General features: G+C 36.7%; 1 protein-coding gene across 1 annotated transcript; it reads right to left on the bottom strand.

Moving 5' to 3' along the window:
* Positions 1–4063: 4063 nt before the first annotated feature.
* dnajb1a (DnaJ heat shock protein family (Hsp40) member B1a) lies at positions 4064–11267 on the bottom strand. Its single transcript, XM_084123260.1, has 3 exons — positions 10724–11267; positions 5362–5936; positions 4064–4633 (listed from the first exon to the last, which is right to left on the bottom strand). Exons 1-3 carry the CDS (start codon positions 10932–10934, stop codon positions 4403–4405), a joined length of 1017 nt encoding a protein of 338 aa, XP_083979386.1. The 5' UTR covers positions 10935–11267; the 3' UTR covers positions 4064–4402.
* Positions 11268–15410: the final 4143 nt, after the last annotated feature.

Raw genomic sequence — 15410 nt, 5'->3', positions numbered from 1 at the left:
TTATTTTTAGAAATAAAAACGCATACAATTTTTCTGCACAGATAAAAAAACACCTCGCTTTTTTCAGCTATTTGAATAAAGTAAGCTATATCTGACCACTAGTGTCCCCAAAGTACATCAAGTGAAGCCCTGGGCTCATAGAACTACAGATTGAGAAGTGGATAAAACTGCAGATCATGTTATTGTACAAGTACAATTCAGATTCCTGTTGTAATACTATTAATTTTTATTTTTAATGTCACCAGGAAATCAAACTGGACCATCCTTATTTTAATGCAATATTGTAGTATTTATTATAGGCCTAAATAATTTATCCGTGCACATCATTATTATTTTTTTTAATTCTGTTTCCAAGTATAGGGTGAATCTATTCTACCTACACTATTAACGTTTTAAACAAATGCACAAGGTCTTTTGTATCTCCAACTATGGATTTTGAAGGAAAATTTGTTGTTTATATATATATATATATATATATATATATATATATATATATAGAGAGAGAGAGAGAGAGAGAGAGAGAGAGAGAGAGAGAGAGAGAGAGAGAGAGAGAGAGAGAGAGAGAGAGAGAGAGAGAGAGAGATAGATATAGATATATATATAGAGAGAGAGAGAGAGAGAGAGAGAGATTAAAAAATGATAAGAATCTATTTTTATTCTACAGCCGTTTTCAGGTAAATTGGGACGGTGCATCTGGTAAAGTGGGACACACATTTTCATCTAGTTTGTGCTTTGTCACCAAAAAAAAAAAAAAGTTGTCACAGATATTCAGTTGTTTTTATCTTAGTTTCGTTTTCATGGACTTTTAGTTTGCATATCTTTAGTTTCCTGGTTTCCTTTAGTTACCATGGTTACTGATATGATTAGTTATTTTTTAATTCAGCTGTGTATCATTAATTAACCTTGTTTGTACAACTTGATTATTACATTTAGATTGTGTTTCTAATTAGGAACTAAGCATAAATATTGATAATGCTCTAATTTAGATATTTGATTATTCTCTGTACTATCCCATACTTTCAATTATTCGTTCATTAAGGACCCGATGTCGGTTACGTGGATCTCACGAACACAACCCGGTCATTTCTGATCCTAATCAGTTTTCTCACGATGCTGCAACTTGCTAAGTCAGTGATAGTCAGAAATCAAAAGGTCCCACATGATGTGCCACATGCTCCTTTCAATGGCCCTTTAGTTTGACCTATCCTGAATGTAGATTTCCGGAAACACCAGCCTCCACTTTTAAAGGCACTGACACAGCACTGCATGGGGGTCTTCTCAAAATTTCCCAAAGACTATTTTGCCAGTTTTCCATAAAGGAGCACTTTATGGGTGACTTTTTGGGACTTCAGCTTATTCACCGTATCCCCCAGAGTTAGATAAGTCCATACATACCTTTTTCATCTCCGTGCGTGCCGTAACTCTGTCTGACGCACCCACCGCTAGCCTAGCTTAGCACAAAGACTGGAGGTAAACGGCTCCAGCTAGCATACTGCTCCCAATAAGTGACAAAATAACGGCAACATTTTCCTATTTACATGTTGTGATTTGTATAGTCACAGTGTGTACGAATAACAAGGCCACATGAGATAACCATCTTCTAACCGTATACATACTGGGAACTATATTCTTAGAAGGCGAAGCACTGCTACTTGGGCGGAGTGATTACTACTAGTAATACTAGTACTATTAGTAATTTTAAGTAACCTATGTCTACTACTAGACATAGTATCAGTATTTAAAGATGAGTGGCCTTTTATTGTGGCCAGCCTAAGGCACACCTGTGCAATAATCATGCTGTCTAATCAGCATCTTGATATGCCACGCCTGTGAGGTGGATGGATTATCTCGGCAAAGGAGAAGTGCTCACTAACACAGATTTAGACAGATTTGTGAACAATATTTGAGAGAAATAGGCCTTTTGTGTACATAGAAAAAGTCTTAGATCTTTGAGTTCAGCTCATGACAAATGGGGGCAAAAACTGAAGTGTTGCGTTTATAATTTTGTTCAGTGTAATAAAAAGGACGTGGTTTTGTGCATGATAATAGTCATTGTTCTTGGTGTAAACAGGTCCTTTAAATAATTTAGAGCAGAGGAAAACTATAGGAAAAAATTATAATAAATGTTCCAATAATTTTAACATTTTAACTCGTAACCTTTCTAGAGCTAACAAAAATACTTATCCATGACCATGGAACATATACAGTCCAGTAACAGACTTATTACAAGACAGCACTTGCAAGACAGCAAGACAGCCTTTAATTGCATGAAATAAAAACACTGACGCAAATGATAAAGGGTTGTCAGGCATGCCACTAAAAAACAGCAATATAAAGTAGTAGTTGTTTTTAAACAGAAAAACACATATTCCTTAACTTTATTCATTGTGAATTTTAAATAGCATGCTGATGTTGCAGGAATAGTGTGCGAGGTACTTTAAACTGTGTGCATATGTGCCCTCGTCTTGGCACAATACTGTCATTTCTTTAAAAAATTGACTTGTGGTAATGGCAGTTCAAAGATGCAATATCCAATTTGATCAATAAAACCACCATCTCATCACTGTACATCATCTCAATAAGCGTATTAAAATAACAGCATAAATATATGGCTCTAAAATATGCGGATGCTGAGTTTCCAGGGCCATGAAAGAATATGATTTTAAAGCTACATTTATTGCGAGCAACAGGTGGTTTAAATTGTAATTAATGTTTTATGGTGTTTTATAACTGTAAATTCACACAAATGAATACCGGTTAGCAAATACAAATGTCATTTTTGCACCACTAGCCGCAAAAATTACACAATTCACACAATACTCAAGAAAAATATTACCCATTAGTACATTGTTAACACTACATTCAGGCATTTTAAGCCTGAAACGAAAATACAGCAACAAAAAACTTAAATTAAAAAAATAACTAGAGAAGAGATGGTTTCAAAGGAACAATTAAGTGCTCAAGATCACAGTGGTGACATGAAGATCACAGTAACCCATCATGGGTCACTCCTAAGAGGAGAAAGTGAGTGTTATCTGCAGTGTAAAGGTGCGGTCACAGCCACAAAAAAAAAAATCGAGGCATTCCAATAGGAATCCACACAATTGCGGTTTCCCCACAGGTTCAACTCAGTCATGCAAATTTGCTGCCTTGAACAAGTGTGCCGCAAACGTTCATTTATAACGCCCCCTGGTGGCTGGCTGCAGTATAGGCCATAAACCCCACCCTCTCCATGTAATCGAATGGGACATGAGCCAAACTAAAAAAAATCCAATTACACTTAAAAAAATGGTTTCTGTAATTTTAGGAAGTTCTTAGTTCATGCTGATGTATGTTCAAGTGTTCAAGATGTAATGTCATTGACAGCTGTGCTTGCGATTGAGTCTGTGGCAGCATGAGTGTGGGTGGGACCTGGATACCGTGGCTTCACCTCACTATCACTACTATGCAGACACTGGCTCCAAATTATGTAATCAGTGCAAGATGTCAACGGTCATTTCTGGGACATTTTGACAAGGTGTCTATTTTTTTTACTGTCTTTGGCATTGACCAACAGAAAGTGTAGTCTTTCTGCCCACAAAATTACACCTAAATTGGAGTAATTTTTGAGTAAATGTGTAAATTTGAGTAAATGTGACTACACTTTAAAGGTACGGTCACATTAGTGAAATTTCATGTGAAAAATTGACCAAACGTGAACATGAGTGAAATCTGCTTGGGGAACTCGTTTGCCCTAATGCGAAACACCCAATCGCACGGATTCTTATTGGAATGACTGGATTTTCAACCTGGTAAACGGGACCTGGCACCTTAACATGCTCTGGAAGCACAGTGAAAATGCTCGAGAGCCATTGTAAATTTATTGGGCCCACTCAATTCAAAACTCCCAGCAGCCCCGTCATTGGGATTTCACACCCACAGTCACAGTCTCTCTCTCTCTCACACACACACACACACACACACACAGTTTTATAATTACTATTTGAGGTCCTTAAAAATATATAAAACCCTAAAGTTCAGAGGTGATGTTTTTTTTTAAATGTTTACTGCTCAGAGTCTAAAACTGGAATACATTTTTAATAAAAGAAAATATAAACAAATTCAAGGGGAAAGAAACCAGAAGAAATAAACAGGAGGATGACGGAGCATTTACTCTCAGGGTACTTCAAATTATGCGAAAGTCACTAAATTACTTCAGAAACATTTCACTGTGTTTTGTAAAAGTGCATTGCGATACAAGGAGATATAAATAATACACTGGAGCTCTATTGTGTTTCTCTGAAGTTGACTTATTTGTACATTTCTCACTGATGCTTTCAGGTGCAATAATCTGTATGAAATCAAAAGGGCCCGATCACAGGATCTGATCAGGGAGTCTCTCTCCTCATAGAGGTCGCAATGATCAAGGGGGTAGGATCTGAACCAGAGCTTCACGAGCACTCGGTCCCAACTTGTCCGGAAATTTCACTAAGAACTCGAGCACCATGTCTCCTTTCTTTTCAGGACATTTGGACAGAGGCAGTCCTTCTCCCACTATCCTCTTCTTCATACCAGGCTTGATGACATCACGTGACGTCACTGTGACAGTTCTGCCGTCCAAGGTGGGAGCACTGATGGTGCAGCCGCATAGAGCCTGGAAAGAGTGAAAGAAAGAGGGAGAAAAGAAAAGACAAAGAGAAACAAGATTAACTTTTGCCTTCACTCCTCTTCTTTTAAATCTACTTTTCTCATTTATTTACAATACATCAACCTGAAACGGTAAATAATGCGTAGAAATGAACATTATACCTAGATTAGTAAATGCTGTCACAGCTGATTCTATGTTCATGATGGCTAATGTATAAACTAATGTTGATAAATTGAACCGTATTTATCCCAGGGCTTCACAATTAATCGAAATAAAACCAAAATCACAATATGGCTTGGTATGATTATCAAATCGCAAAAGCTGCAACTTAATTCCACAAATATATGCTGTTCTGCATGTTTCAGAGTGAAGCGCGGCACTGTGTGTGTGAGCAGCTCATGATCTGGTATTTTCAGTGTCTCAGACTCAGAGCGGCTCGATTCACAGTAAATGCTGCTCCACACACACACAAAAAAGAGAAGTTTTCAAAATGTAAAAGAAAAAAAATATGTAAAAGAAAAATAGCACTCATATCGCAACTAGACCCCCTCCCACACCCACAATTAAAGATTTACTATACGATAGGAATTCTAGTAAATAATTCTGCTTTTAAAAGATGGGTTAATAAATCTCTACTGTACTCAAACACTTTTAATAAGCTTAACAGAAGTTCACTGGTGTATATTACTGGATGTTAGGTAACTTTATCTCAGCAGCAGACACTAGACACTCACCTCTCGGAGGGATATCTTTGCAGGGTAGACGATGTCAGAGCCATCCCTCCGAAAAACAGGGTGAATCTTGTCCTTAACCACAAACACTATGTCGGCGGGAATGTTGGTCGGCGTCTCGTCTCCCTCTTTGGGAAAGGTAATCTTGGTCCCCTCCTTCCAGCCCCGTTTGATGTCCACGGTGAGGATCTTGTCTTCGGTGCGCATGGTGCGGCCGTCCGGGTTCAGCCTCTTGCGAGAGATCTTCATCTTCTTGGTGCAACCAGAGAACACTTCTTCCAGGCTCACTTTGAGCTCATGCACTACTGGCGGATCTTTCTTCTTTTCTCGGGCCCTGTGCGGACCGCCTGGCCGAGACTTGAAGGATCTGGGAAATCCGCCCATTCCTCCCATTCCTCCCATTCCGAAGGCTGCAAAGGGGTCGTCAATGTCCATGTCATCATCTACACCGCCAGCGGATGCAAAAAACTGATCAAATGGGCTACGGCCACCAAAGAACTCTGCAAACATGGCGTGAGGATCACCATGAAAAGTATAGCTGGGGCCGTTGGAGCCGCCTCCGGCATGTCCTTTGAGCCCTGCGGAAAAAAACAAATGATGTTTGTGGGTAACAGCAAGTCAACATTGAGGGAAATATAAAAAACAGCATTCTGTGTATAGAAAGAGCAGAACCAGCTCACAGGAATGATCCAGTCACACTGTACAGTTTGAATTCTTAATCTGGAGATCAGAGTCGGTTTCATAAAGTCCCGCGCCGATTCCACACTACATGCTCCTGTGTTTGCAACATTCAGAAAAAACTCAAACGGTCACCAAAGGTCATCAGGCTTCACTCAAAGAATCTAAAGCTTAACTGTATGCACTACTGAGGGTGCTCACTGAGTCCATGCATGCCACACTTAAGGCCCCGATATACTTTGAGTGAAATCAAAGAACCAATGTGTGTGACGTCAGTTCAAACTAAATTTGGCCAAAACGAGGGCTGCACGATATATCGAAAATATCGAAATGGTTTGCGACATGCATGATTTTACATTCCCCCCTTAGGTGATTCTTACAGGGGGACTTTTTTAATTTGAGGAGGGAGCTGTGTGTGTGGGAGCATCATTTATCTCACCTAAATGTTTGCTCACTCACTGTATTTGTGTTTAAACAATGGGTTCATTTTGTTGCTTAAAGGTCCCATGACATGGATTATTTTATTATTTTAGAAAGTTTCCTGGGGTGCCCTTATAATGATCAAAATTTTTAATAATTTAGCAATAAAAGGCATTTTTCCTAGCCTGATTTTAGCCTCTGATTTGAACACTCTGTTTGAAGGGGCGTGTCTGCTGTGAGACTTCATTGTAAACGCCCACTGCTGTGATTGGCTGACTTGCTTGCATATGAAATATCTAGCATTACATGTGGAACTCTCTCGAATACTTTTACTATTACAGCTATTATACATTTTTACTATTACAGCTATCGGGATTAACGAATCGTGAGAAGTTTAAGTATTTAGATCTATTCCCATCACATAAAAGGTTGCAATGATGAGCATTGAGCAGATGACAGCCCGTTGATCGCGTGAATGAAGATCTTATCATTGCAACGCAGTTTCTGCACTCTCACTAATGATTTCACCAATGCAAACATGAGGTACGTACAGTAAGAGCTTCGTCGTGCAGTGTAACAGCGTCATTGATTGATAACGAGTTTTGGCAAGTGTCCAGAAAAACTCGTGCTGTGTGATTGACAGCTTGGGAGATTGGAAAGGGATTGTTCTTTGATCGCTTTCTGTATATATTTTAATCACAGTTTAAATAAGATTATTTTCATCCTACCAAGAGAAACGATGGGAAGTTTATATTTTAGTCACTGGCTTGATTTACTGATGCATAAACAGTATTGAACGATTTTGAGAGAAAGATTATCTGTCTGAATTTGAACATTTACACATCAGAAATTCACATAACCCACTGGTTCTTCAGAGGCTCGGATGAAGGAACTAAAAAAATACTTTTGTGTTCATTTGTACATCCAAACACAGAGCAACTGCCATGCTTCACTCGTTTGCAAGCCATGATGTCTCTCGAGGAAAAAACAATATCGCGCTCGCGCAGCTCATATTCTCATGGGCGGGCCAAATTCTCTTTGCGGGAAAAAAAGAGAAAGGGGAGGTGACCTTTCCCCTTATGACGACATAAGGGGAAGATTTCTAGATTCGCCCGTCTGAGCTTTCATTTTCTCAAAAATACCCAGGGCTTGGTTTACACCTATCAAAATGTCTAGCCACTGGGGGACCATAGGCAGGCTAGGGGAACTCATATTAATGTTAAAAAACCTCATAAAGTGAAATTTTCATGTCATGGGACCTTTAAGAGTTTACACAACACAAGGAAGCTTGATTTCAATTTTTGAATAGAATTGAACTGAAAAAAAAAAATAGCACAAATAAATAAAGTACAATAAAGAGAAAAGTTTTTGGGTAGGTGTAACACTAGTATTCAGATAAATAAAAAAAACAGAAACTGAATAAAGTAATTCAATGTAAAATAACACTGAATAGTCTTTTAGTCCTGTATAAATTAAATACATAGGCTATTAATCCTGATTCCTTACAATTAAAGCTATCTTTTGTTGTTTTTATCAACATTAATTACAGACACACATTAGGCTGCTGTCACTTTAAGAGCTAGTCCACGGATCCATTTTACGGTTACACATGCGTTTTCTATCTCAACCGACTGTGTTTACGAGGATACTCGCCAGTAAACCGCAAAAAAGAACTCAGTTTTGTTATTCGCAAGCTGTTTGTGAGGCGGCTTGTGTACGTGTGCAGAGAAAACTCTCTCTAAGAGAGTGCGCGAGTACTGAATAATTTAAAATCGCTTAAATGTTTAAATTGGCAAGACTTAAAAAGACATTAATGATAAACTTTACATGCAACACTGGCCCGATTATGCAAATCAACTGTCCCGACTCCCGAAACGCAAGAGTCTAGTATCACCACCTGCAGCGCGCTTGACGCTTGCCTTGTGCAAAATGTGGTGATGTGAAGCGCGTTTAGAGAGAGAGAGAAGACGCAGCACCGCTGAACACTCACGTCGTTTGTGAAATTAGCCTATGTCTCGCAGAATGTTTTAAAATGACTGATTTAATCGTATAATCTGCATGGACTAATTTACTCACAACCTAGCCTACATGCTAAAGTAAATAAATGTTTGCGGGAATTTCCCGCATTATAAGCGCGAGACCTGAGGGAATGATTCAAATTACGCGTAAATCCCAATTAATCTACTGAAATTCCCAAATTCAGTTCTCTTCCACAGTTTATATGGCCATCTTGGTGAGTATTCACATAAACACAGTTGGTTATGTCTTAAGTGGAGTAAACAGTTGAGAAAGAAGGTGCGCGGGTAACAATATATTGGATCCGTGCAGCTCTTAAAGTGACAGCAGCATAATAAATCTGCTTCCGTCTGTATGATTAATGTTAATCAAACAACAAAAGACAAATAGGAAACCACTCACTGCTCTTTGCTGAATAACTTTTGTAGCTTTAATAAGAACCATTTTCAAATTCATTATTGATTAGCCTATTCAATTTCTGTTGTTAAATAAACCTAACGTAGGCCTACATGAAACCCTAAGCCTTGCTGCTTTACACTGACATTAAATATGACACTTAGGCTACTTTTTATGTAATGCTACAGTAAAACACTATGGATCACTTTCAGACATTTTTACACACTTGAAGCATTATCATGCATTAAGCATTATCAAATATCGCTTTTTTTTTTTTTTCTCACATTTTTCTTCAATATCGTGCAGCCCTAGCCAAAACGATGTTTGTTTGGAGCTCATTTTGACGGTATGAAACAGCTCACCGGCGCAAACTTTCAGGAAAACTTTAAAATACCTTCGAGCTGCCATTGGTCTGTGGTGATTACTTAATATATAGGTGCGGCTTTGTGGCTCTGAATCTTCTCAGGCTAATTTCTAGTGTTCTGGTGTTCACCTAGGTCAAACACCAGTGAAAACTGACAGTTTTTTTCTTGTTTGATGGTGGAAAGCTGCTTTAAAGCTAGGCTATCTGTATTAAAGCACTTTCTAAATAAATGAGACTTGATAGCAGAGCTGATGGAAACATATTCACATCCTTTATGATGCTTTTACTAACTGCGCACATATTTAGTCTAAATATTCAGTTAAACCCCAGTCCTAGAAACGAGGGCGGCGCATGAATGAATGAAAAGTCAAACAGTTTCTCTGTGTTTTCAAACTTCTTTTCACCCTCGAGCGACAAAGAACTTCAGCGCGAGTATATCGGGCCTTTAGAGTACCAAAGAAAAGCAGAAACAAATCTCAGAGCAAATTTCCCTCAGGAGATAATAGCTGTGTGTGTGTGTGTGACTGTATGTCTGTACTTTATGTCAATTTAACTTAACAATTCAACACATTTTTAAGGGATAGCCTATCTATCTATCTATCTATCTATCTATCTATCTATCTATCTATCTATCTCTATTTATCTGTCTGACAATTTTTCTGTCTATCCATCTTTCTATTTGTCAATTTGTCAGTGTATCTAATTATCTATCATCTGTCTATCTATCGATCTATCTACCTATCTATATATCTATCTGTCAATTTTTCTGTGTATCTGTCAGTCAATTTGTCTGTGTATCTATCTAACGTTACGTCTATTTATCTGTCTGTCAATTGTTCTATCTGTCTGTCAAGTTGTCTATCTATCCATCCATCCATCCATCCATCCATCCGTCAATTTGTATTTCTATCTGTCTGTCAATCTATCTATCTGCCTATCTATCTATCTATCTATCTATCTATCTATCTGTCAATTTTTCTGTGTATCTGTCAGTCAATTTGTCTGTGTATCTATCTAACGTTACGTCTATTTATCTGTCTGTCAAGTTGTCTATCTATCCATCCATCCATCCATCCATCCGTCAATTTGTATTTCTATCTGTCTGTCAATCTATCTATCTGCCTATCTATCTATCTGCCTATCTATCTATCTATCTATCTATCTATCCATCCGTCAATTTGTATTTCTATCTGTCTGTCAATCTATCTATCTGCCTATCTATCTATCTATCTATCTGTCTGTCAATTTGTCTGTGTATCTATCTGTATATGTGTCTATATATGTCTATCCATCCATCCATTTGCCAATCTATCAATCTATCTATCTATCTGTGCCATGGCATTGTTTTTGGATAAATACCACGGTAATAATTCAGTACTACTAAATATATCAAAGAACCATATTGTCACTATCTAAAATGATCACAGTACTTTGTCAGGACTATGTGTCTATCTACATATCAATCTATAGTGGGAGATTGACAGCTCTTACCATCCTCTCCATATCTGTCATAGATGTCTTTCTTCTTGGAATCGCTCAGGACATCATAAGCCTCGGCGATCTCTTTGAATTTATCTTCTGCTCCGGCTGCTTTGTTTTTGTCGGGATGAAATCTTAACGCTTGTTTTCTGTAGGCTTTCTTGATCTCTTCATCAGAGGCGCCCTTCTCTATGCCCAGGACCCTGTAATAATCTTTACCCATCACAACACTGGACTAAAACACCTCTAGCATTCAACTACCTGTTTCCATATGTAGAAATCCTCCAAATATTGAGAGATTTGATTAATTTTAAACGATCCTCCTCCTGTCCTATTGAACATGAAGCGCGCGGATGGAGTTCATCAAACTGTCAAACTGCAAGTTATTTATCCAAAACCTCATTCGTCGCACACAGCCGCTGACGTATCCCCGAAATATGTGCCCATTTTCCCGAGACTGTCCTAACTTGTGTCGATATAAAACTTTAATATCACACAGTGTTCCCGGCTCACACACTATAGTGAAGTTGTCAACGTCGCCGTCCGCAGAAAGTCCGAGAAAACGACTTGCTCGCTGGTGCTGCAGATGCAGATGCTGCGGCTGAACGAGCGCCTCGTGTGGAGAGGAGTGTTCACTGCACACAGACTACAGCGGCAGGTGAGAAGGCTAGAAACTTAACTGACAAACTGAGGGACAGCAACAGTGAGCTGGCAATGAATGCTACCGTACTAATTACTAAATATTGTACTGTACACACGATATAGTTCCTGTTATTTTTAAACAGCAAGTAAAAAAAAAAGGTTATGGCAAGCTGATTTGACTTTTAATCATTTATGATTTTTTCTATATTAAATGTTCCCTATTAAAATGATCATTTTTGATATCAGGAATACATTTCCACTAATACAAACACACAATTCTTGATATGAACAATGTTTTTTTATATCAAGAACTGGATTTCTGTGAGTGATGATCTTGATATGAAGATTCATGTTTTTGTACTAGTGGAAATGTAATTCCTGTTAAGAATTACCATGTTACTCCATTTCTGATATCACGAATGATCATTTTAAGTAGTGAAAACCAAACTTTTATATATATAAAAAAATCGTAGCCTGGGAATGATTAAAAGTATTAAAAAAAAGCTTCCCCACTCCAAGTTCATTTTATCAGGTATAGGCCTATAATTAAGTAAATTTCAAGTATATTTTAAGTAGCCTATATTTTATGTAGTTAATATCAGTAGGCTATAAGCCTACTTGTAGGCTATAAGTGTACTATTTCAATACTACTTGGGACTAAATTTGTCCACTTTTTAGTCTATATAAGTAAAATTTTAAATTTAAGTTTAACAGTATATAGCCTAAACTTTGAGTGCACAATTAGTTTGCAAATAAGTTTTTCGTTTGTACTGCAAGTATACTACAAGTGAACTTATAGGCTAGGTACCCTAATATATATTAGTCAAATATTTGTAGCACTTTTTTTTTTTTTAGTTTATGAAAGTACACTTTGAAGTATCTCAGTAAACTACTAGTTTTGTTGTTTATACTGCAACTAGTATATACTTGTAAGTTTTCTTTAAGTGAACATAACATCATGGTTTACTATTTATATATTATTTTTGCACTTTGAGGATACTAGGCTACTATGTTCCTATTTAGGCATTAATATTTATACTTGAAATAAGTGTACTCTAAGTAGATTTGAAGTAAATTCCTAAGTACACTACACAACAATTCACATACTCAGAATTAGGAACATTATCTAATAAATCAATATATTTAAAACAATGTAAGTTTATAAGATATGTAAAACTATGTGGAAAAAGGTATTTGAAGTAATATTGACAGCTAGCGGTTGAAATGGGAACTGCAGTCTAAATTCAAAATATTGGAGGGTTGTTTCTCCCGCCCCTCCTCCTCAGACTCGACGCTCACGCGGGGTTGCCAGTTTGAGAAGTTACGCAACAGCAACGAGCGCAATGGACAATTGAGAGACATACATCGTAAGTTGATGAGTTGATTTATCTGTGTTTTAATATACCTCTGCTCTGGACATAGAGCTTTTTGGATGGATGCCGAGGATTGTTAGGTCTTGTAGAGTATGCGATCTCTGACACAGTTTGCTGGCTTCCATTGCTACAATACGCTGTATCTTCCACCAACTGGCAACCAAGAGTGTCGAAACACTATTGGGTAAATTGGCAGTGGACGGAGTCACAGAGACCAAAACAAAAACAGACATCCGACACGGAAAGCACATTTCAAACTAATGGCTGTAGCATATTGTTTTTCAGAGAAACGAGTAGCCTATGTGAGCATGTATCCTAAATCTCTGCAAACATATAATAGCCTATTTTTATGCTTTAGTACAGTCAAAATAATTCCAGATACAAATGAGTAAACACAACTACAAGCAAAGTATACTTAGAATACTTAATTACTTTTAAGTATGTCTGCAGTACAAGTATAGGTCAAATATACTTCTGTACAAGTCAAGTATAGGCTACTTTAAATAGGCTATATTTCTGAGAAGTAGCCTACAGTGCTTAACAAATTTATTAGACCTCCGTGTAAGGTTTGTGCCACAGCTGCCCTAACCTAACCGTTATTGGTGATTACCAAAATCATTTTAGCCTATATGTTTCTGTAATGGCTAATCCACCAGTAAGCTCTTTAGTCACATTTGGCCACGACAAAGTCCGTAGCCTACTTGAATCCTATTGAACAAATTTGGGATTTAGTGGATTCAACGCACAAAAGTTTCATCAAAAGCATGTCTTTGGGAACAACTTGAAATTATTTGGAAGTCCATAACAGAGACTGTGGAAAAGTACATAAAAACAATGCCAGCAAGAATGCAAGCTGTTAAGCTATCAAGGCCAAAGGACGCCATACAAACAGGTACAAGTTTTTTTGTTTTTTTTTTGGTTATTGTGTGAATAAAGACTATTTAGTTGTTTCAGTTTGTTATTTGCCTAATTAATGACAATAAAATTGTTAGTTTTAAACAAGTTTTTGACAGATTCCTAAAATATTTGTGTTTTCTCTTTATTATGAGAGGTGGTCTATACATTTGTTAAGCGCTGTACTATATAAATAATATTTCATTATATACATCTAAGTATAAAGGGTAGACTGAAAGTTTGCTTTCTTATTTTTAGTTTAAAAGAAGTATTAGCACACTTAAACTTGTTTTGTTGTTGTTGTTGTAAGGGTTGCTAGTAGGTTCATGCTAAACATGGCCTTATTATGTTGTATGTGATTTGTGTAAAAAGGAGTTGAAGTAAAAAGGTAGTAAAATAATGAATTCAATTTTTACATTAGATTAGCATCCAGTTGTAATCTTTTTACAATTTCTGTTTGTTTACTTATAAGCTATACTGTATATATATATATATATATATATATATATATATATATATATATATATCATATGGATATTAGATTTTGTACAAAGAAAACACAGTACATACAGTACATATAGGCCTACTACAGATATAGTAGGCTATATTGTGCATGTTATTCCAAACATAGCTGGAATTCAGTCTCACACAAAAAGAGAAATTTAGCGAAGGTATCAGATAGTAATAAATAGGCCTATACTAGAGAATGGCATTCCAAGGTATGTCAAAAAAAATACCAGGGTACTACCATGATTCCACACCATGGTATGAACCACTGAAGAGCTCGCATGACAGATGCTGCGTTAGACTATACACTGAAATGAGGTGTCATGATAACAGGTTGTTCTGAAAATGTATATGTTCTAAATCAGCTTTTAAATGTGGAAACAGACCAAGAGTGGTGTACAATTTTTCTCATCTCATGTCTAGACAAGTACACAGTGAAACTGCAAAGTAAAATGTTGTAGTCAAACGTAATCTGAGCTCTTGTTTGATTCCATGTTTGCGCTGTCAGCACACCATGATCATCCAAGCAGCAGTTAAAGTAGGCAAACAAATATAGGCTGTCTGCACACATGGCTAAACTTATCTGAGAGAGACATTTCATTTCATCTGAGTATGTGTTCAATACCTTGCAAATTGATTTCAGAGCTTTCTTAATGAATATATTTCCTAAAAAATTACTTTTCTTTGCATTTTAATATCCAATATTATTTATATTGGATATTAATATTTATATATCCCGTTTTTAGTACATCGTTGTCATGTAAACATACCCTTTTTCCTCACTGAAATAAACTATTTCATGATTTGAATTTATATTCTGTGATTAGAATATAAAACAAACTAAATATAATCTGCTGTTCTGTACCAAAATACATAGAAATAAAAATAGCGTTATTAGATTAAGAAATAAAATAAATAAAACTGAAATAAAATAAAATAACGTTTAAAAAAACTTTATTTAATTTCAGCTATATTTCTCACTTTAACTGATGTACAAAAATAACTAAAACTAAAAAGAACTACTAAATATGACAAAAACAATACAAATTATGGAGGAAAAATAAAAACCTAATTCAAAATATTAATATAAACCATAATAGTATCTCAATGATACTAAAATAACACTGTTCTGTCCAATCCTGTACATTCCTCAAAGCCCGAGAACAGATGATGGAAACTAACTAACTGCCCTTGTAAATATACCGGATAACTCAAGACACTTTGCCTCTCAGTATGTTTGTCTGATCGGCTTACGGCTGACAGACACAAATGAGTTGTGTACG

Source organism: Abramis brama (assembly GCF_963993115.1).
Source record: "Abramis brama genome assembly, chromosome: 1".
Classification (NCBI taxonomy): domain Eukaryota; kingdom Metazoa; phylum Chordata; class Actinopteri; order Cypriniformes; family Leuciscidae; genus Abramis; species Abramis brama.
This window is presented reverse-complemented; position numbering and strand designations above follow the sequence as displayed.